Raw genomic sequence first — 24,165 nt, 5'->3', positions numbered from 1 at the left:
AGAGAGAGAGAGAGAGAGAGAGAGAGAGAGAGAGAGAGAGAGAGAGAGAGAGAGAGAGAGAGAGAGAGAGAGAGAGAGAGAGAGAGAGAGAGAGAGAGAGAGAGAGAGAGAGAGAGAGAGAGAGAGAGAGAGAGAGAGAGAGAGAGAGAGAGAGAGAGAGAGAGAGAGAGAGAGAGAGAGAGAGAGAGAGAGAGAGAGAGAGAGAGAGAGAGAGAGAGAGAGAGAGAGAGAGAGAGAGAGAGAGAGAGAGAGAGAGAGAGAGAGAGAGAGAGAGAGAGAGAGAGAGAGAGAGAGATTTACATAGATTTATAGAAAATCAGACCACACAGACCCCATGGTCCAGACTTGGTGGTCAAGTGATTTTACATTAATCAGAAGACTCCAAAACGTTGCATTTCTACTTTAGTTGATATTGTTGAAGGAAGTGACGGTCGAGCTTATTTTGAAGGAGTCAATCGTGTTACACTGATCACTGACGGTGGAAGCTTATTCCATTCTCGCACTACAACGTTGGTGAAGAAAAGTCTGAATTTATTTGTCTACATCTGAGTTTAAAGTGTCATCGATCATAAACAATGTTGATCTGTAAACCATTAAGTATTTTAAAACATTCAGTTTTCCTCGTCAAGAGAGAACATGTTAAGGGTAGAAAGCCTGAAGGGATCATGACGCTGAACACCTTCTAATTTAGCAATATCCTTTGCATGGTGGGGAGACCAAACTGTACCGCATATTCCAAGTGGGGTCTGACTAAACTGTTGTAGAGCGGGAGTATTACATCTTTATTCTTGAATACAAAGTTTCTTTTAATGAAGCCCAACATTCTGTTCGCTTATTTGCTGCATCGATGCATTGCTGTGAGAATTTGAGGTTTGACGCGATTTTGAACGCTTTTGAGTTTAACGCTTATTCCTAGTTCCAACTTGAAGGACCTGGCACTTGTTCACGTAAAGGGCATCTCCCATCTATCCCACTGTTGAAATTTTGTGCAAATCCTCTTGGAGGCTTTAGTGAGAACCGAGTTGCCAATCTTTGTGTCGCCTGCAAATTTACTAATGCGGTTATTGAGTCCAACATCCACGCCGTTGATGTAAATAATGAAGAGCACTGGGCCAAGGATCGAGCCCTGAGGGACGCCACTAGTGACAGGCGCCCACTCTGAGTTAACAATCACTACTCTTGTTGTCTGTTGCTCAACCAATATCCATTGGTTTACTTGACCGTCAATACCTATTTGCTTTAATTTGTAAAGTAATTTATGATGCGGACTTTATCAAACGCTTGAAATCAAGATAGACTACGCCCAGTGATTTGGTTACTTTACAAACAGTGAAGAGTATAAAAGGTTAATAGGTTTGATAGGCAGGATCTTTTGTTTCGAAGCCATGTTGTGAGTCCCCAATCAATGAGTGGCTTTCAAGGTAATTCACAATTTTGTCTCTAATTATGCCCTCAAGTAGCTTACCTACAACCGAAGTTAGACTAATGGGCCTGTAATTACCTGGTACTTTTTGTCTCCTTTCTTGAAAATCGGTGTCACGTTAGCCTTTTTCCAATCTGAAGGGACGATGCCTTGTCGCAAGGACATATTGAATTTTCAGCAGAGTTGATATACTTTGTCAGGCCCAGGACTTTTATTTGTTTTAAGTGAATGGAGAGCTTTAAGGACTTCATCGGTTGTTATTTCAAAATTAGGCAATGCATGCTCGAGATTTACAATAGTACTGGTGTTGGTGCTAGCGAGAGGAAGACTGTAAGTATTGAACACCGAGGAAAAGTAGTTGTTTAAGAGGTTTACAATGTGTTGGCTGTCAGTCACTAGTGCACCGTCGCTGTTTGTTAAAGGTCCAATACCACTTTTGATCGCCTTTCTGTTGTTTATGTAACTGAAGAAAGATTTCGATTATTTTAATATTTTCTACGCTTTGCCTGACCTACTAGTCTTTGGCATCATTATAAAGTCTAATGTTTTAACCTATAAAACAATTTTCTCATTGACTGATTGTTTAATAATGTGTTCTGCTGAGTGAGTAAGTGATTTATCTGATAGTTGTATTTCTGTTAGTGTTAGCTCTTTTGAAATTGGGCACCTTTACTTTATTTTCAGTCACTGATGATTGAGCTTTAATGACTAATTTATGATCGCAAGAACCGAGGTGTTCTCCTACCGTGACACTACTGATTAGGTTATCTTGGGTCGTTATAACAAGGTCGAGTATATTATTTTGTCGAGTTGGCTCAGAAACCATTTGGCTTAGATAATTTTCTAGAAATTGATCATTCTATGTGACTCGCCTTCTGTACCTGACAGTGTCGCCCAGTCGATATGGGGAGGTTAAAGTCTCCTAATATCAGTGAGTCGCTGTTATTAAGTGACTGCCTTAAGACGCTGTACATTTCAAGGTCGATTGCCCGGAGGTCTGTAGGTGACAGATATATTTAAGTTGACTTTGCAATGTTTGACGCACAAATGTTCAACGTTACTGTTTCCGGTGTTTTGTCAGTGGGTTGCAAATAGCTTTTGACATAAACGGTTTACACGATCTTTGTTGAAGAGTCTGTAGCCATCTATGTTGTATTCGAACTTAAATCAATATTTGTGGTGTCGATAAATGTTTCGGTTATAGCAATTATGTCCAAATTTTCTGTTAAAGCAAGACATCTCAGTTCATCAAATTTGTTTCTTAGGCTACGCGCATTAAAACTAAGGATTTTTAAGTTATCTAGAGGCTTAGTAATAGAGGTGGTGGTTATAAGAGAGAGAGAGAGAGAGAGAGAGAGAGAGAGAGAGAGAGAGAGAGAGAGAGAGAGAGAGAGAGAGAGAGAGAGAGAGAGAGAGAGAGAGAGAGAGAGAGAGAGAGAGAGAGAGAGAGAGAGAGAGAGAGAGAGAGAGAGAGAGAGAGAGAGAGAGAGAGAGAGAGAGAGAGAGAGAGAGAGAGAGAGAGAGAGAGAGAGAGAGAGAGAGAGAGAGAGAGAGAGAGAGAGAGAGAGAGAGAGAGAGAGAGAGAGAGAGAGAGAGAGAGAGAGAGAGAGAGAGAGAGAGAGAGAGAGAGAGAGAGAGAGAGAGAGAGAGAGAGAGAGAGAGAGAGAGAGAGAGAGAGAGAGAGAGAGAGAGAGAGAGAGAGAGAGAGAGAGAGAGAGAGAGAGAGAGAGAGAGAGAGAGAGAGAGAGAGAGAGAGAGAGAGAGAGAGAGAGAGAGAGAGAGAGAGAGAGAGAGAGAGAGAGAGAGAGAGAGAGAGATAGAGAGAGAGAGAGAGATATAGAGAGAGAGAGAGAGAGAGAGAGAGAGAGAGAGAGAGAGAGAGAGAGCAAAATATGGGGTGCAGGTGAGGGACTGAATGTACAGAGATGAAGTGCTGATGCATAATTCCAGAGATTCTGCTGTTCCCAAGGTTCTCAAAGCAACAACTGTGCAAGCTTGGCCTAACTTGACCCAACACTATTAGTCATAACAAACTCAGTCTCCGCTCAGCATCACTATACACATGCAAAATTTCATCTACAACAACAGACACCATCTGTAACATAAGTCTCAGCTAGCAGGACAAGATGACCCAACATTTTATCAATTTCTTAGGTCTGTACTAAATGCCACACTGAATCAGCTTTTTTTTTTTTTTTTTTTACAGCTAAGGAGACAGCTCAAGGGCGCAAAGAAAAATATAAAAAAAAGCCCGCTACTCACTGCTTCTGAATAGAGGTCAAAGGAGTGTCCAAAAAGAGAGGTCAATTTCGGGAGGAGAGGTGTCCTGATACCCTCCTCTTGAAAGAGTTCAAGTCGTAGGCAGGAGGAAATACAGATGAAGGAAGATTGTTCCAGAGTTTACCAGTGTGAGGGATGAAAGAGTGAAGATGCTGGTTGACTCTTACATAAGGGGTTTGGACAGTATAGGGATGAGCATGAGTAGAAAGTCGTGTGCAGCGGGGCTGCGGGAGGGGGGGAGGCATGCAGTTAGCAAGTTCAGAAGAGCAGTCAGCATGAAAATATCGATAGGAGATAGGAAAAGGCAACATGGCAGCGGAATTTGAGAGGTAGAAGACTATCAGTATGAAGAGGAGAGCTGATGAGACGAAGAGCCTTTGACTCATCTGCATCTGTAAAGCCTGCAGAGCATATTGAGGTAACAAAGTGCCAGTCCTAATACCACAATGGAACACAGGGTGAGCTGGACCACATATTCACAGTTGTTGTTATGAGAATTTCAAGGATGGCAGAACTTCTAGGATACTACACTAGAACAGAAGTTGAAGATGCTTCTGCCATGGCCACCCTCTTGAGGAAAGTCCCCCAGGGCATTGAAAATATAGATAGATGGATAAACACATACTGACTAATTAATTAAACTTAAGCATTAAGTTCACCACTACACTTACACACAGCCACTCCTTGGATGCCAGGACTCCATACCACATGAAGTTCTTGGTTCTTGAGCGACATTTTTCTGGATGTTCTTCTCTTTTGTTGTGAAAGTCTAGTGTGATTTTTGCATCAATGCCAATGCCAAAGTAGTTATTCATTATGCACCTTTCAGTGAAGCCCTCTCTGGAATGATGAAAAGAAAAATATCAACAATTATTGTTTTAAATCAACACACTTGATCCATTTTTCTCACTGTAATACCATCAAGAACACAAAGTTCAGGTAACAGCTCAACCTCCACGTACAGCGAGGAGTCATCCAGGTCCATGAGAGGCGAGGCGGCAGCACAGAGGGTGTCAGCGTTGGCAAGCAGCACCTTCCTGATGAGTCCGCCAGTGCTTCCCCCGGTGGCAATGTCTGCAGGGTCAAGCTGGATTAGACTCACAGCTCACCACAATGTGATGAAGAGAAATGTTATTAAAGAATTACATAACCACATTTTAATAGATAAAAGCACAAAACAAAGGTTACCTTTCCTCATCTAGGTTATTCAAGCATTTTCATGGTAACATAAAGAAGCTCAAATCATATATTTTCACAAAATTACTGAGAAACAATACATACATAAAATATGGTAAACTATAACTTAATACCTGTCTTAGAACAGACAAAACCAACCTTCTCATCATGAGCTGCTTCTCCTTCATTTCATTTTGTGTCCCTCACAATTCTAGCTTATAAAAGTTTTACACAGTGCTAATAATATTTTGTGCATGTGTTAAACTCACTACAGTACCAATGTGCTGGTATTTAACAAAGTATTGTGCTGTAGGGTTGTTTTCCTCCATTAAAGTTTCTTTAAGTTTTTGGGACTTTTAAACAGGCAAGAAACCTGCAAAACCCATAAACTAGTGGTACAAATTACAGGTATATACATTGATGCTGCACATCAAATGCATGAAATATCATTTGCTTAAAACTGCAGCACTGTTCTGATGGAAACCCTGCATGTCACAGACTGTATACATAAACAAACCATAATCAAACCACATCAGTACCCTACAACACACACACACACACACACACACACACACACACACACACACACACACACAGAAACACACAAATAACTCCTCTCACTCATCCACACCCAGTCCACTAACACAAACAGTTAGCTACTTTAAATAAGTTTTTTGCACCATGCATCCCCGAACTCTTGAATTGTTCATGAAAACAAAGCACACTGCATGCAATTATTGGCTTTACATAATATTATGGAGCCTGGACACTTTACCCCACCATCATGTCAGACATTAAGTGTACACCAATGTCCTGATTCTTGCACCAGTGAGAACACAGAGGCAGCCAAGGAGTGCTTGCAGGCCTCCCAGGGACAACGGCACACGGCCAGGCCAGCCACACACCACAACAATGAACCGTTCATATCCAATACAGCTCCTTAAACACCTTTTCTCTGGCACTACACCCTTAAAACTATTTTCAAGCCTACATCACATGAATCTTTTACATAAATCTTTTCACAGAACAAACAAAATATAGAATTTAAATCTAATTACTGCAAAAATTCCAAACTAATCTGTGAAATGTAAAAGGGATTTATGACTGAATATTTACAATGAATAACAAAGATGAACTAAGCAACAAATGCTCTATACAAAACATACTGGATTCCCATGCAGAAACTCAGTGAACAGTCCACACACGGACATACTGAAAAGCAAATGAAAGGTGGCCACTACCTCTAGGGTCAACCTACTTGGCCACATGGGTAGTGAGACTAGTGGATTGATGATAGGGAGGTGTTTGCGTGATGGCCGACCAGCCGCAGAACCCCTAGCTACCCCTCTGCAGAAGGACCCCCGCCCCCCACGATCGGGACTCCTGCTCTTGTCCCGCCCAGCAGGGGGAGAAGCCACACTCAAGGTGGATATGGGGCCGGCTTGACTTTTCAGGGTTGAGCCTGAAGATATGCGCCTTGATGCTGATGGAGAAGAGGCACTGTGAGGCTTCGTGGTTGGTCAGGTGGGGAAGCTTTCAAAGTGTGATGACAAAATGGTGAATGCTCATATCATCATGAATATCCAGACCTCAAAGCATGTTGTTCAATTGTAAAACTGACAACAAATCCACCTGCTAAAAAAGCTAAGAAAGCAGCAACAGCAGGAAAGAGAAGTCAGTGGTGTTAGTGAGTGGTGCAAAAAAGAGAAGAAGGGAAACCAAGAGAGTAAGAGCAACAACAATGGCCATGCTGTGTGTGAATCTCTCATTAGCAAACAATAAAACATAGAGCAAGAGGATGCACGGACAATGTTGTATCCTCTTGGTGACACTCAATGATATGTTACTCCCCACGACACCACAGCACCCACAACAACAGAATCAGGAGACACTTTATACAGACAGAATACATCATCATGCACTACAACCAAATATGTACATACAAAAGCAATCTCATCATTCAATCTACCAAAAAATCACACCTACTTACACACAACATCAAAAAGGTACATTCATCACAATCAACAAACACACAACAAACATACATATTTTCTTTTGCTCCTTCAGTGTGATAGTATTTGAGGTTTCATAAAATTCATTAAGGAACAGTCACGAGCTACCACAGAACAGGCTGATGCAGGAACCAGGAACACTCTCCAATGGCACAGACAGAGTGAGTGGGCCCCTGAGTCCCTGGCCAGGCTGGCCCTCAGTCTGAATGTTGGTTTAAATACACTTGTTCTGATGTCACAAAGAAAAACTCGAGGTGACGGAACGTAACGCATAAACATGCCAGGACAAGAGATTACTTAAATGCACTAGTTAATACAGAACTTAAATATAGACAGAAAACACAAACTAGGACTAGTACTGTATCTATACATGAAAATACCACAAAAAGTCTTCAAAGAGTGAAGACATTAAAAATTTGCCATCTTGCATTTTTTTGTGGGGGGTTATTCCATTTTTATTGAAAAAAAGAGTATCAGAAACTCATACCTAATCACCTATTTACATGTGTGTGTGTGTGCGTGTGTGTGTGTATGAGTGTGTATGCATGTGTGTGTATGTGTAATTCATCATGGCCTGATCAAATGTTGGACACATGATCGGCAGCCTTCCAGAGATAGCACTGGAGATCATTAGCTGATCTGTGGGTACTGCTGGAACCTCATATACCACATCCCATCCTCTCTCTTGCTCAAGGGGGGACAGGAACTGCTCCTCATCAGCAGAATATCTTTGAGGCTGAGTTAGGCTGAAACCTGAAACCTCAGTTTGCCAGGAGTTAGCTTGTATATATATATATATATATATATATATATATATATATATATATATATATATATATATATATATATATATATATATATATATATATATATATATATATATATATATATATATATATATATATATATGAAATTGTATCAAGATCTCAATCCACTCCACTTCTGTACTGGCAAATATTGTTGTTAACTGCTACACCCCAAGGTCATGACTGAGGGCATGGAAGGACACACACACAAATGTTTGATGGCAAAGTTTGAATACAAAACTGGGAAAAAATACACAAAGAAAAACTATACACAATACACTTTGTATAAGACAAGTCATACACTCCTAAGAGACTAAATGAAGGGAAAAAAAGAATATGCATAACAGAACCACACAACAAGACAGGTGAAGGGTGGATGTAAGCCAACCCAGAAGGCACCAATGGTTGGTGGGCTGTAACACTCTAGGTGGCTGGGTGACTTGGGTGAACCGGACTCAAAACATGGCCAGACGTTGAGGAGGATGCCGTTAGCCTCGTGTGGTAATGCATGATGTGTATTGTAACACTTCAACTCATGGCACAGCTCAAAATGTACTAATATATTGAAGCAAAAACTTACTTACTAAGAGTAAAGCACATGAGAGAAATGGTTGATAATTTCAAATAATCATCTCTCAAAATAGTAAAAATGTACCATAAATATTTAAGTTACTAAACTTAAATCAATAATTTCCATTTCAAAAATTATACAAAAACACTTTTCTGAGAACTAAATGATAAAAAAAATATATTCATGCTAATGGACTAAAGCAAAGTTGATCTTATATAAAAATTTAAAACATCTTTATGATTTATATAAAAAATTCAATGCAGCATTAATGGCCATGGAAAGGGTGTGCATCAAGAGATAAAGCATTGCATAGTGAAGACTTAAGTAATATCATGTATTTGAAATGGCTTGGCACTAATAAAACCCTCTAATAACAGCAAAGCATATTAAATATAGATAGTGAAAAACATGAAGTAAAAGCATCACTCTGAAAAAGCTGCATTATATTAGTCTATTGGTGAGGTGCAAAAAGTGACCAGGAACAGAACCTCAGAGAGGTGTGAATATGAAGAAACACAACCAACACGTCAGTGCAGTGTCTGTGGAAGGCTGTGCTGATTGTGAAGAATGAATTACTTAGAACTAGCCATTTATGTTAAGTGTTCAGCAACATGATGACAAGTAATGCCTTGGAAAGGGTCTTCAGGGAATGGAGGGAAGTGGATGTCAATTATGCCACACGGGGTGAGCAAGAGAGCAGTGCAAAGAGGAAAACCTGATGGTGTGCCAAGACAAGTTGTAGAGGATCCTCTGCAGCAGAAGGAAGTGGTTCTGATGTATGGAAGGACAGCATGCTTGGACAGAGGCAACTGAAAGCCCATTGTTCTGTATCACCATGTAGGACAGCTAACACATGACTTTTATTTCATGGATATTTTTTAATTTCTCAAAAAATGTTCAGTATTAAGAGAAAGTGGCAAGAAATTCCTGCTGCCTTATTCCGAGCCATAGGAATTACAGAGGGAGCAAGAGGCTGAGACTCTGCCTCTTTGCCAGCAATGGGGTGAAGAAGTGGTGAAGGCATGCTGCTCAGACTATCCAACAAAAAGGCTCATGATGTGATGATACCAACACTATCTCAGTGCAATGTTAATGTAGTTCTAGGTTACCTATGTATCATGAATATTTATAGCTTAGATCTATTTCAACATTACTATTTAACATTTCAAAATTCTGAATTACTGCATCTCTAGCTAACTTCAAAGAATGATTTTAATATCAACATATTTGAAAATTAACTTTAGAAAACTTAATCTTCATATATTTCATGCACAACAAACTTCTAATTATCAATAAAGAAAACAAATGATTTTACTCACTATTCTCACCTTTTTCTTCCTCCTCCATCTCATCTTCAGTCACAGCCTCTGCTCCTTCCACGATGCGTTCCATTGGTGGGGAGACAATGCTGTCCTCCGCTGCCTCCTCCTCCAGGCTGTCAGGGATTTCCTCCTCTGCCAAAGGAACCTCTGGAAGACTTGGTTCCACAGGCGCCTCTCCTCCCATTGGGTCTTCTCTTCTGGAAACCCTCTCTTCTTTTTCTGCATCTACTGCCTCTATTCCTTTCTCTTCCTCCCCCTCCTCCTCTTCCTGTTCTTGCTTCGATGATGTTACCTCCTCTTCCTCTTTAATGGTAGATGTTTCTCCCTCTTCTTCTTGAACAGAACTTGCATCTTCTTTTTCCTCCTTCTGAAGTGTGGTGGCCTGAAACTCCTCTTCCTCTACTCCTTTTGGGACTTCCTCTAACCCACTAGTGTCAACCTCTGGGGTGCTGTTGTCCTCTCCACCATCCCCCTCCTGTGTTTCCCTTACAGTTTCATCCGTTTCATCACTGTCCTGTGTTTCTGTTTTGTCTTTCCCATCCTCCTGCAGCTCGTCATGGTCATCTGAATCACCAGCAGCACTTTCACTATCTTCCTCTAGATCTCTCTCATCTGTTTCACTCTTTGATTCTAACTGTTCCACATCTTCATCAATAGTAAAAGACTTGTCCAACAAACTAGGTAATGATTCTCGTCTCTCCTCAATGGGTTTCTCTTCAAACATGTACGGTTCATCTTCACACACATCTACAAGGTTGTCTGTTGAAGACTGTATTCTGACCTCTATACCTTCTAGAGAAATGGCATTTTTTTCACTGACTGAATCCCTCCTCCCCTCCTGCATGCTGTTCTTTCTGGACCTGTCAGCAAATGCACTCGGTGCAGGAATGTTTGCGAAGTCAAACTCGGTGTGGCTGTCTCTTCGCTGGTCTGGAAGAGGTGACAGCATCTGGAAGTTGAGACCAAGTGGATCAGCACCACCACCATCACCTAACGCTCCCGGCGGGTGGAGGAATGTTGAGGGTGGAGTAGCACCTAACTGGTGGCTGGGGTGGGGGAGGTGCAGAGGGTGTGTGGGCAGCAGGGTGGGAACAGGGGAGACTGGAGGGAGTGGAAAAGTGGTTGTGATAGAGCATACATATGGTGTCTTGGTGGCTCCTGGCATTGGGGAAGCACAGGGTGACGCTTCGGTGGAGGAGCCTTCTATGGTTGGAAGGACCTGGAAAAAAAAGACAATAACAACCTGGCTATCTTGAATTTAGAATGAACTACAGCTAAATAATCATAATGACTTTATTCTAGGTATGATAATAAGATGAATTCAGCTATCTTGATATAAGACTGAACTAGACCTAAAAATAAAAATGTTACTGGATTCAAATTCCTATGAAAAAAAGAAAAGAAAGAGAAAACAAACATGACATCTATGTCATTTGCTTGCAGTATGTTGTTAGAAGTGCAACACCCACCTGCAAACCTGCCATCTTGATTCCTTGTTGACCAACTCCCTGAACTACAGTATCCTCAGAGGGTTCAAGAAGTATGGTTGGGGGAGGCAGCCTGATGGTGGTCTGTTCATTCTGGTCATCAACAGCCTTTTCTGTGTGCTCTATGATCTCCCGCACAGCTTTCTTCAGGCTGTTGGCTCGGGACATGAGGGCGTCTCTCTCAATGAAGTGTTTCTGGAATGAGAGAAACCTGTTAGTGATCGCTCTGGGAGGAACTATGGATGTGATGACTGGTGTATTGTCCAACTTTTTAATTTTTTAATTTTTTATTTTTACGTCTTCGCCTATAGTGCCGGTAGGCTTTCTTCAGGGACCTGATGGTCAGCCCAAGCCCGTCATGGCGCAGGCAAATTTTTATAGTGGTGCCATTTATTCTTGGCTCATGCTGCCCCCCAGAACTCATTCTTGATTCACTTGGACGGTTTCTTCTAGAGTCCGGGTTGATGGGTGGTCTTCAGGACAGCATGTTAATAGTCTTAGGCCACTCGGGGGTCACTGAAAAATCCCAGGTGGTAGCGTGCAGATTCGAACCTGCATCGTCCAGGATGCGGTGAATGCAGGGCCCACACACTAACCACTCAGCAACCACCTACCCAAATATTTTATATTTGGGTTTGAATATTCTATCTTATATGCAGATTTAGCAAAACACTTATACCTACCTTTTTCAGTCTCTTCTTTAGCTGATTACACGCTGCTCCTCTCTCTGCTGGGTCAAGATCAATACTTGTGTCTGGACTCTGTAAAAATAAGAAACATTTAACACTATAGACTGGCATCATACAAATATTAGTGTAAAAGTGTCCCAGCCTTGCAAAATATGTCTGAGGCAGCAACAATGCACCTAAATATTAAGAAAAAATGTACCAACATAATATAAGATATTTGCTATATTACTGGATGTCATAACAGAATAATGACAAAATAAGAAAATTGCACAAGTAAGTTTTTACCCATTTTTGGCCACCCAGACAAGAAGTAAGCAATGAGAAACGGAAAGAAGGATATGAGGTATAACATGAAGAGAGGAAGTGAAAATTATGAATGATGAAACAGACAAAGATTGATGATATTCTTATGAAGATTAAGAATATAAAGTGGACTTGGGCAGCTCATAACATGTATAGAACTGATAGCAGACAGACAACCAAAATTACAGGGTCATTCAAGGAGTCCACCTCAAGAGACAACCACCCACTCCTAATCAACTTGACAACCATCCACCTATCCACTCCTCAGAGACAACCAGACTGCCACCCACCTCCTCCACCTCAGAGACTAGTCATCCACCTCCACCTACACCTCAAGAGACAACCACCCACTCTCCTAATCCACTTGACAACCATCCACCTATCCCTCCTCAGAGACAACCAGACTGCCACCCATCTCCTCCACCTCAGAGACTAGTCATCCACCTCCACCTCAAGAAACAACCACCCACTCTCCTAATCCACTTGACAACCATCCACCTATCCCTCCTCAGAGACAACCAGACTGCCACCCATCTCCTCCACCTCAGAGACTAGTCATCCACCTCCACCTCAAGAGACAACCACCCACTCTCATCCTACACTTTAGTCAACCACCCGACTCTTCATCCTCAGAAACAACCAGACTGTCACTCATCTCCTCCACCTCAGCAACAACTGTTCATCCACTTCCACCTCAAGAGACAGCTACCCACTCTTATATTCCACTTCAGACAAGCACCCATCTATCCCTGCCTCAGAGCCACCCAAATTGCCACCCACCTCCTCCTCCACAGCCAAGCCACTCCACACCTCTCCTCCACCTCACCTCCTCCACAAGGGATGACGACTCCTCGGCGGTGGTGGTGCTGAGGGAGGAAATGGAAGCTCTCTGGAGGGTCTGGTGGGCCACACTCTCCTCATGCAAGGTGCGCAGCAGGAGGTCCAGCTTGTCATTCAGCACCGCGCACTTTGCCGTCAGAGAGTCCTCCTGGGTGTCGACACTGCCCTCCGTGGTCTGCGATGCGTCACCCCAACTTCTTCCGACTTTCAGTATGAGGGACTTGATTGTCTCACACAAGACTCTAAAGATTCCCAGTAGAGTGTTAGATGCAACAGAATTATCATCTCAGGTTCAATATATGAATAAAAGTTATTTAGTGTGTTCTAGTTTTGTAAATCTGTGACTGACTGTGAGTTTTACGATCATTCTGACCCTCTTAAATATTTGAATGGAATCAACCAAATGAACAATCAGTATTAGAGGAGCATGAACAGATAATTTATGAAATGGTAAAATGACACAAAAATGCACCTCATATTGCCTCATTATCACATTCTTCTGAACTAAATGTAACTACACAAGAGAAAGTGAAGAAAGCCCTGCACCCCCTTCATACTTCACTCCACTGCCAGACAAGACCAGATAGTACAAACTTATATAGGTATAATCAAATGACTTACTTGGCAGATGAAATGACTTCTGAGTTCTGGTCAGACTGAAGGAGGGTCGCCAGGTGTGCCCCAACTGAGTCCTCATACTCAGCCACCTGTGAGTGCAGCGAGTGGGAGGCGAGGGACTCCAGCTTGGGCTGTGGACTCAGTGACACATGGCTGACGTAGCTCATTATGCTCCACCTGGAAGAAAGTTGATACGAACTTGAACAAAAAAGGAAAAATGAGAAGGAAAAACAAAAAACAAAAAAACAAAAACAATCACACATGACATACTCTTTCCATCTTGATCCCAGTCTTCTATAATAGAGTATTCAGCCTGAGCCTAAATGAAATATGACAAGGAACTTAATTGCTGATTACGTTCTGTACCATCTCACTGAATGATACTAATTGTCCTTTCTGAAAGCAGCAAAACATACAGGTCAAGTAAAAGATGTTTTGGACAACACTGAACAAATTGTCCATAATGATAAGAGGCTGTCCAAACCAATGGTAAAATAAGGTTTATACAAATACAACACTAATGAGCATAGCTTGATAATCTATAAAAGGTGATTGCATTACCCTAAAATAAAGGATGACACTTATCACCTCCCTCTGTTTTCTCTTTATATTTTTTTGCTTAACTAATGCTCTGTTTTATTATATTACTCATGGGAAAAATAATGGACAAAAGCATCCCCCTCCATCAGCGCCTGGCTCCCCTGCACAGCCCCTCACCTGTCCAGCATCTTGGTGGTGGCCCGCTCGTACCGCTCCAGCGTCTGGGGGAGGTGCGTGTCGTCGTCACAGGCGGAGCCCCAGCCCAGCACCCGCGCCAGGTCATTCCCAGTCCCCAGCGGCAGTACCCCTATCTGGCACTGATTCTGAGGAGGCAAAGAAGACATCTCTCAATTTGGATTCTTAAGATAAATTGTCTTGCTTCTTTTAGCCAGGTATTTTAATATACGGTTTTATTTTCTATAAAATGGCACTGTTGACTTACTGTCATATGTATTTTGTCAATTTCAGACAACACCCATCCCACGGAGCCATCTCCACTGCATATCAATATTCTAAATGGGTTGAAGCACTTAAAAAGCCTCAGCCTGAAAAATATGTTTATTGTTAAAACTATGAAGTATAAACATTGATAATTTATACTGTAATTAATTTATAATTATCAAAGCTGAAAACATTCAGCAGAATAGTCATGTGACCTTTTATTCCCTGTCTTATCTCTATTGAGAATTTGCTCATTATGATATGGTTACGATTTTTATTATGATGATGATGATTTAAGTTATGAAAACACTGCTTACTTACATTATTACCAAATTTTATATTTCTTAACTGTGGTAATTTAGGCTGCATGATTTCAACAAATCAAATATTATATCTATGACTGTTTGCCAGAATACTATCCAGCCACAAGGTAATCCATTATTACACAGAAATCATTAAACTTTTGCTTCAATCACATTAAATTTAGTATGCAATCAAAATCACTGACATTTATTGAGAATTTCATTCCACAACAACATTAGCTGATTAGGTACTTGAATAAAATATGACTTTATCCAATAAGGTATTCATGGATGTGTTTTCATAATTTGGTTGACAGTAAAAAATCATTACCCTTGACAACTCCCATTCCCCTCTGCACAAAGAAGTATGGATTAATTAAAATTGATTGTAAAGAGCACCACACTGATAAATAGATCAAAGAGCCATCCACACTACTGTTGGTGTTGAAGCTGAGCAAGCCAAGCAGGGAGCCACTCACCCCAGCACCGGCCCGCCATTCATCAGATCAAACACTTGTGCTGGGTTGAGGAGCTGCTTGAAGCGACGCAAAAACCTAACGCCTTGGTTGTCCCCACTCTTGCTGTTGACGAACACCAGGAGGGGGGAGCAGCCCTGGGGTCTGGTGGCCTCCCAAGACTCATCTGTTCCTGTAACCCAAGCACACCAACCCTTCATTCCTCCCTTGCATGCCACGGGAATTACATACATTATTACACTCTGATCCTGTCCCTCATCCTCCCTTCCCTTAATAACCTGCTAAAGAATATGATGCACACATGTTAGTCCATTCCTGTATGTACCACACTAAGGCCTTAATAAAAAAATTGAATGGGGGGACCTTGTGAGAAATTAAACTCTTCAACACTGGAAACTTTCAAAAATTACTTGTATGGTATTAATGTTCCAACTTTTTTTGCTCTCTGGATTGTGAAAAAAAAATTGAGGGAATAAAAAGTTTAGGATTGCAAATATTCCTTCTCACATGACCCAAGAAGTTAATATTATTCACTACCAAGGAGGAGTAGTCCAAACAATGAGGGCAATTCCAGACATTACAGGAATTTTAAGATCATAATTTCTTTGGCCCACAGCTTAACTATTTCACACAACAGCATTTTTTGATGTCTAAATAATTTGGCTGTGTTGCGTGTTTCCCTAAAATTATAAACATAGTCGCAGAAATGTCTGAAATAGCCCCGATTATCCTCAAACAAACCCCTTTGACACAGTTTAATGAGGCAGGGCACCACAGTCCACTCAAGGAACCCCACGAGAGGCAGCACACAACACCCCCTACTTAGAGAACCAACAACAGGGTGGCACAGATGCAGCACAGAATCACAAGGGTCAGACCTATGGTGGAGAGGACAATGGGTGGAACAATGGAGATGCGACAGGGACCAAGAGGACAGCGGGTGGGGTGGAGAGGACGACAGGCCGTGTGAACCATTGACCTGCACCACAAGCATCTCCAGTCCTGTAGTCTGTGGAGGGGGAGGGAAAGCCGGGTGTTACTGGTGGCACTCGGATGGTGTTACTGGTGACCACACATGCACTCAAGGTCCAAGGGTGAATCAAACTTCAAGCCTCCCAAGTGGTAATGTTCAACAAGGTAAAGAGAGACTGAAGTACCTATCTATTGGGTATCAAGACACTGTAACTATCCTGCATTGGTTCAAGGCTCAATCTAGCTTCCTCCCTGTCTAGTGTTTTATCTGCCTCAAGAGTTAGGGATGCTTAGTAGGGTAAAAGGGAGACTTGACTAATCTATTCTAAAGGGATATTTATGTGTTTACTGGGACCATGACTCAATAACCATCCTGTATCGGTTCAAGGGTCCAACTTTCTCCTCATTTAGTGTCTTGCCTTTCTGAGGGGTTAAGGGTGCTGAGTAAGGTGAAAGGGAGACAAATGTATTCTAAGGGGAGACTAATGTGTTTATTGGGTCAAACTCAATGGCATCCTTCATCAGTCCAACTCAACCACCACCCACCTGTTTTTTTTTTCTGAGGGGTTAGGGATGCTGAGTAAGGTGAAAGGGAGACAAATGTATTCTAAGGGGAGACTAATGTGTTTATTGGGGCCATGACTCAATAAGCATCCTGTATCAGTTCAAGGGTCCAACTTTCTCCCCATCTAGTGTCTTGCCTTTCTGAGGGGTTAAGGGTGCTGAGTAGGGTGAAGGGGGGACTAATGTGTTCATTGGGGCCATGATACCAGAACTTCTATGTTGGTACATGGGTCAATTAAACTTCCTTCCTATAATGTTTTGTCTGCCTCAAGGGTTGGGGTGCTGTCCCATAATCTTAAACGTAGCAGGCTCTCCTTACGACTGTTTCCCAAGGCTACAGAGAAAACTAATTGAGTCTTTACGGGTGTTTTTCCCATTCAAGATGCAGAAGCCATGTAGAAGTATCCTTAGCATTACAAAATGGTCAGTGCAAATCCAAACAACTTCTAATGTGTGTCTAAAGTATTCAGTTTTTGGGATCGAACTTTCATAACTATCCTGTGGTGTAAAGGTAAAACTGATTATCAATGACTGAATTCAATGATGGGAACTGTTCTTTCATTTTGGAGTGAGACTATAAAGAGTTCTGCTGTTGAGGTCATATTACCTCCAACTAATATTAGAGTAAAGATTAAACTGGTTCTGAAGACTAAAATCAATTCCATCTTGTAAATTTCCATACTTCACCTTTCCTTTCACAGCCCCTAACTCAATTATAAGTCTTCTACTGGGGTCAAGCAAGGGTTCGCTAAATACCCTACAGAGAGACTTGCATGGATTACTTAACAGTGTCCCCTTTGAAACATTTAGTCGTATTATGGGACACTTCGCCGCCCAAGAACACTAATTTGACAAGGCTTTCGTAGGATTGTGGGCATTTCCAGGAGTAGTTCTATGACCCTGGTGAAAGTGTGACCCTTCCTCTGTACCATGAACCTGTAGAAACACTCATTAGAACCCGATTGATCCCCTCTTTGACCTTTAGAAATAGCTGATGTGATATGGCAGTGTCTTGTAATACCAGACACTGACATGGTATTTGGTGAAGTGTTGTAAGGCCTCTTTCTATGCTAACAAAGACATGAATCAAGTATACTCTAACTCACATCCGTCTCTCAGTATATCTAACCATTTTAATTGTCTATATGTAATAATAAAAAATAAATAAAAAAAACATACTCTGACATGTTATTTGGTGTAGTGTTGCAAGGCCTTTCTTCTATGCTAACAAAGACATGAATCAAGTATACTCTAACTCTCATCCGTCTCTCAGTATATCTAACCATTTTAATTGTCTATATGTGTTAACAAAAAAAACACATACTCTGACATGTTATTTAACAAAGACATGAATCACGTATACTCTAACTCTCATCCGTCTCTCAGTATATCTAACCATTTTAATTGTCTATATGTGTTAACAAAAAAAACACATACTCTGACATGTTATTTGGTGTACAGTGTTACAAGGCCTCTTTCTATGCTAACAAAGACATGAATCACGTATACTCTAACTCACATCCCTCTCTCAGTATATCTAACCATTTTAATTGTCTATTTGTAATACTAAAGAAAAATAAATGACTAGTTATCTTCTATGGAAACACTTCTGGATCACTACACCTTAGCCAATTTATCACTAACTTGAATAAAAAACATTATCTGTAAACGTTAAATACACACACACACACACACACACACACACACACACACACACACACACACACACCTTTGATAATGCGAAATAACGAAATAAACTTACCCTAAATTTGATGAATGCATGTATCTATCCCATAAACCCAAATAAAAAAACACTACCTATAAACAAATACTAAAACACATACACACATTCACCCCTCTATAATGACACCTGATGAAAACACCTCCACTAAATTCGATCAATATCACAGAAACCTAAATAAATACAGTACTACCTAGACGCAAATACTAAAATACATACACCTATAAAGACACCAGATGAAGAACTCCCTACAGCAGTGCGCCCCCTCACCCCCCTTCCCCCCCTCGGTACAGGCGTCCGCAACAGTTAAAGGTAAGTCACCCGTAAGTGTCCCCGGTTTCCAGGTGTTTAAAGGTGCCTGGTTACCGTGGCGCGGCGACCTTACCTGAGGACTGAGCCACACGTCTTCTCGCACACTGCACACTTCGCGGATACAGGCAGGTTCCCCTCGATCCACTGGTGGGGCATCGCGAGGTTCTGTAAAGGTGGAGAGAGGCGAGGTTAATGAGTGACCCAAGTGAGTGAGTGTGTACGGTAAGGGAAGGAGAAAGAAGAACACGCGAGACAGAGGGAGAGAGGTGAAAGCCGAAGAGGGAAGTAAGATACACAGGCAGGTTGGGGCATCGCGAGGTTCTGTAAAGGTGAGAGAGGAGGTTAATGAGTGACCCAAGAGAGTGAGTGTGTACGGTAAGGGAAGGAGAAAGAAGAAGAACACGCGAGACAGAGGGGGAGAGGTGAAAGTCGAAGAGGGAAGTAAGAAACACAGGCAGGTTGGGGCATAGCAAGGTTCTGTAAAGGTGAGAGAGGAGGTTAATGAGTGACTTGTGTGTGTGTGTGTGTACGGTAAGGGAAGGAGAAGCAGATGCAAGGAGACAGATGCTAGAGGGAGAGCGAGAGGTGGAAGTCGAGAGGGAAGGAAGAGGAGAGTGAGGTGAGGTGAGGGACTATTACACTGGGCAAATTTTCCGTGGATCTTCAGTCAAACCACGATTTCCGCTGGCGTGGTTCTCATTTGTTTCTTGTTATTGCTGCTGCTAATGATGGTGAGTAATACCGTCGTGCTTCGCTAAAATCTACCGTAGCCTTGGAAGATCGTGGACACGTCAGAAAACTGCGGAAATATGAGAACCACGCCAGCGGAAATCGTGGTTTGACTGAAGATCCACGGAAAATTTGCCCAGTGTAATAGCCTTTTAAGGAGTGATGTGTGTGTGTAGGTTAGGAGAAGTAGGAGAAACATGGAAACATGGACTAGCAGGCAGCAGAAAGAAGAAGAGGAAGAGGAAGAAGAAGAAGAGATGAAGCACCGGGGGCATTTGCAGTGATGAAGCCGTTATTTTTTGTTGTGTTTTGTTTATGTTTTACCTAACTTACTCAGAGAGAATGAGTGACAGAACAGGTGGGAACGATTAACCCCTCCTCCTGACTCCGGCAGGCAGGTGCTCAAGACTTCCCCTAGGGGGGGATCTACGCGGGGGGGTAGGGGAGGAAAAAGTCAGGGTAGGGATTTTTCGCCTCCCGCGGTGGGCATACGCTGCGGCGGGAATGTACGGACACAGGAGGAAATAAAAAGAATGGGAGAGGGAGAGAAGTGGATAATGAGAGTCAGATAAAGAGGGTAGAAAGAGGAAAAATGATAAGGGTGAAGGAGAGGAAAACAAAGTGATAAGAGGGAGGGATGGTGTGTGTGTGTGTGTGTGTGTGTGTGTGCGTGCGTGTGTGTGTGTGTGTGTGTGCGTGCGTGTGTAGTAAAGCGAGTAGGGTAGAATCAACATTTTTCGAGTCCAGTGTAAAGGGATATGAAATTTTCCGCATTTTTTAAGCTGAATAACATGAGTGGGAGAGAGAGAGAGAGAGAGAGAGAGAGAGAGAGAGAGAGAGAGAGAGAGAGAGAGAGAGAGAGAGAGAGAGAGAGAGAGAGAGAAGCATACCCATCTTGCATCATCTTGTTTCATTCTCTATTCAAACGTAAACTTGTCACGCTAAAATATATCCAATACTTTTCAAACCTCTCGACGGATAATCACGCCCAGGGGATAAAACTCATAAAGAAAAGTCATCAAAATTTCTATGGGCGGTTTTATGACCCTGAAGGCGGATTTACGACCTTTCTGACGCAGGAGGGAGGGAAAACAACACAGAAACATGGGACCACAACATATATCTATAGTATTTGAAAACAGACGTAATGAATGTACCGTTTGTCCCATATACTTAAACGTAACGGGCCCTCCTTATCTTAAACGTAACGGGCCCTCCTTATCTTAAACGTAACGGGTTGTCCATGAAAGGGATGCAACAGAAAGAAAGGCAAAAGAGGAGAGAGAGAGACATGGAAGGAAGGAAGAAGGACAGCACGAAAGAAGAGAAAGAAACGTAGATCGACAACAAAGAAAGGCAAAAGAGGAGACATGTAAGGAAGGAGGAGAAAGAAGACCAGGAAAGAAGAGAAAGAACGTAGACAGATAACAACGAAAGGGATGCAACAGAAAGAAAGGCTAAAGAGGAGAGACACGTAAGGAAGGAAGAAGGACAGAACGAAAGAAGAGAAAGAAACGTAGCTAGATCGACAACAAAGAAAGGCAAAGGAGAAAATAATGTGCCGCAATGAGAGATCGACAACGAGGGAGCAACAAGCGAGCATAACAGTCAGGGCAAGTCAGATCCAGCGTTGGGAAATTATCGTACTCAAAACATCGCATTTATCAGTTCCAGGGCCCAAAACTTTCCTACCCACACAGATAACGAAATTCCAGTTAAAGTCCTCGTTAAAAGCATTACTTATTGGCGTTTGTTTGCGATGGCTGTGACTCAGAACCGGAAAATACGACGTGCTGAGTGGCTGAATACGATAATTTGATAACTCTGGTCAGCTCAAAACTACCTTACACAGAGCCACAACGAGGAGAATACACAGTGACAGAGCGCTACCAGTGTAATAAAAAGGGGTTACGCCAGGCACGAGGGGAGACTAAAGAGAAAATAAAATACACCTCTGTTAACAAAAGAAGAAAATAACAACACGTAAAAGTTTCTAATGAGTGAAGTTGAGGAGGCAAACAGGCGTAAACTCTAAGTAGGCGGATAAGGGGTATGTAGGGAGGGGGGGAGATGGAGTTTGGGAAGGGAGGGGGGAGGAGGAAGAGGGGGGGAGTCTAGGAAGGGAGAGAGGGGGTAGGAGATGAAGGGTGGAAGAAAGGGGAAAAGCTGTTGACATGGGAAGGGGAAGAGAAGGAAGGGAGAAGAGAGAGGAGGAGGAGGAGGAGGGAAAGAATATGGAGGAAAGGTTGGGAAGGGAGAAAGGAAAAGGGGAGACGTTGTAGATATGGGAAGGGGAAGGGAGGGAAGGAGGGAGAGAGAACAGTAGGAGGGAAGGGAGAGAAGGGGGATGAGGGGATGAAGGGGGGGGGAGGAAGAGGGGAGAGGCTGAAGATATGGGAAGGGGAAGGGTAGGGAGAGGATTAGAAGGGAGAAAGTATGGCGGAGAGGTTTGGGAAGGGAGATGAAGGGAGAAAGGAGAAGAGGAGAGACTGTAAACATGATAAGGAGGAGGGATGGAAGGAGGAAGAAAGAAAGGGAGGAGGAGGAGGGAGATAGCATGGAGGAAGAGTTTGGGAAGGGAGATAAAGGGTAGAGAAAATGAAAGGGGCAAGGAAGAGGGTAAAGGTTGTAGATATGGGGAGGAGAGGGGAAAGAAGGGAGGGAAGGATGGGCAATGGCGAGGGAAAGAAAGTCTGGGAATGGGAAGGGAAATGAAGGGAAGAAAGTTAGAATGAAGAATAGAGGATAAGCATGAAAAAAATCAAAACAAAGGAAAAACGTGGATAGGAGTAAACGAAGAGAGGGATGGGAAAGAGGGAGGTGAAGAAGAGAATAGACACAGAACAGGCCATGAAAGGGAGATAAGGGAGATGGGTAAAGAAAGACGAAGGGAGGAGAGGGCGAGGGAGGGACGAAGGGAAGGGAGTGAATGATGAAGGGTAGAGAAGATACCCAGTAGAAGGAGAAAGAAGATGAGAGAGAGAGAGAGAGAGAGAGAGAGAGAGAGAGAGAGAGAGAGAGAGAGAGAGAGAGAGAGAGAGAGAGAGAGAGAGAGAGAGAGAGAAGTGGAAGTCGAAAGGAAAGAAAGAGGAAGAGAAAAATGTGAGTGAGGGAAGAAGGGAGGGAAGTAGATGATGGAGAGAAGAGAAAGACCGAGAGGAGAATATATGAAGAAGAGAGGGAAAGAAAAAAAGAAAGGAACTGGAGAAGAAAAAAAAAGAAAGGGAGGGGGAGAGAAGTGGATAATGAGTGTCAGATAAGAGGGAAGAAAGGAGAAACAGGAGGAAGGAGAAAAAAAGATAAGGGGTAAGGAAGAGTGACGGAGAGGAAAACAAAGCGATAAGAGGGAGGGAGGGGGAGAGGGAGGGAAGAGGCAGATAATGATGTACAAAGAAGAGGGTAGAAAAGAGAAATGGGGGAGAAGGGAAGATAAAAAGGAATGAGAAAGACGGATGAGGAGCAGGAGGAATGGAGAAAAAATAAGAGAGGGAGGAGAACGAAGAGATAAATGAAGAGTAAGAGGAGAAAGCAGATGAAGGGAGAGGAAGAGCAGTGAGCAGAAAGGAGGAGGAAGAGGAAGGGGAAATGGAATAAAGTGAAGGAGAAAGACGGGAATGAAAACGCAGATAAAGGAAATGGCACAACAGAGAAGGAAGGAGGAACAGAAGGAAGGGGAATAAAATAAGAGAGAGGAGAGGAGAAAGACATAAAGGGAAGCAATGAAAAAAAACCATGATAAAGGTAAGAAGGGGTAGAGAGTAAGAACAGAAAGGAAGGAGAATAAAATAGAGAAGTAAATGGACGGAGAGGAAAATGGAATGAAAGAGAACAAAGATGATGAGAAGGAAAGGGAAGGGACGGGAAGGGAAGGGAAGTGAAGGGAAAAGAAGGGCAAGGTAAGGAAGGGAAGGGAAGGGAAGGGAAAAGAAGGGCAAGGTAAGGAAGGGAAGGGAAGGGAAGGGCAAGGAAAGGAAGGGAAGGGAAGGGAAGGAGAAGGGAGGGAAGGGAAGAAGGAAGGAGATGGAAGGGAAGAGATAGCAAGGGAAGGGGAAGGGGAAGGAAGGAGAAGGAAGGGAAGGGCAAGGCAGGGAAGGGAAGGGCAAGGCAGGGAAGGGAAGGGCAAGGCCGGGCAGGGAAGGGAAGGGAAGAAGAGAAGGGCAGGGCCAAGGATGAGAGACAAACTAAGGATAGTTCAGTGAAACGTCATCAACTCAGCCATGACGTCACGTGTTCTATGATGTCACGGCGGTGACGCGCGCTGGAGACCCTCGCCAGCAAGAATCTCATTCGAATTTTGGGTTTTATTCAAGGATTTACACATCATATATGAAGTGTGGTGTTCTCTGAAACAGATAATAGTTGTACAGGTAGTTTTAATATGATGTGGTATTAATATTAGACAAGAATTCTATAGATCTTTGGCAAAACCTTGAGAAGGCGGGTGGTAGTGGTGGACCGATCGACACTTTTTACATATTTTAAAGTTGGTTAACAACTGCTTCACAAAGCCATGCCTAGCTTCTGCTTGGATCTTTTCAGGTATTTTCCTTCATAAAGCCGG

General features: G+C 42.6%; 1 protein-coding gene across 7 annotated transcripts in view; it reads right to left on the bottom strand.

Annotated features, from left to right (window-relative positions):
• Positions 1-24,165, bottom strand: part of LOC127003317 (diacylglycerol kinase eta-like) — a 144,300-nt gene that overhangs the window by 12,705 nt on the left and 107,430 nt on the right. For 3 of the 7 annotated variants that reach the window (XM_050869806.1, XM_050869808.1, XM_050869813.1), the window contains 13 exons: positions 18,949-19,040; positions 16,165-16,295; positions 15,290-15,458; positions 14,510-14,612; positions 14,245-14,390; positions 13,531-13,704; positions 12,896-13,151; positions 11,761-11,838; positions 11,060-11,272; positions 9,588-10,809; positions 6,138-6,362; positions 4,666-4,777; positions 4,375-4,543 (listed from right to left, as the gene is read on the bottom strand). In XM_050869806.1, coding sequence (XP_050725763.1) covers positions 4,375-4,543; positions 4,666-4,777; positions 6,138-6,362; positions 9,588-10,809; positions 11,060-11,272; positions 11,761-11,838; positions 12,896-13,151; positions 13,531-13,704; positions 14,245-14,390; positions 14,510-14,612; positions 15,290-15,458; positions 16,165-16,295; positions 18,949-19,040 — 3,090 coding nt within the window. The remainder of the gene's footprint in view (positions 1-4,374; positions 4,544-4,665; positions 4,778-6,137; positions 6,363-9,587; positions 10,810-11,059; positions 11,273-11,760; positions 11,839-12,895; positions 13,152-13,530; positions 13,705-14,244; positions 14,391-14,509; positions 14,613-15,289; positions 15,459-16,164; positions 16,296-18,948; positions 19,041-24,165) is intronic. The other 4 variants (XM_050869807.1, XM_050869812.1, XM_050869809.1 and 1 more) reach the window with 4 other exon arrangements.

This window comes from Eriocheir sinensis, chromosome 25, assembly GCF_024679095.1.
Source record: "Eriocheir sinensis breed Jianghai 21 chromosome 25, ASM2467909v1, whole genome shotgun sequence".
NCBI classification, from domain to species: Eukaryota; Metazoa; Arthropoda; class Malacostraca; order Decapoda; family Varunidae; genus Eriocheir; species Eriocheir sinensis.
Note: the sequence above shows the minus strand (reverse complement) of the source record. Positions and strands in the feature narration are given on the sequence as shown.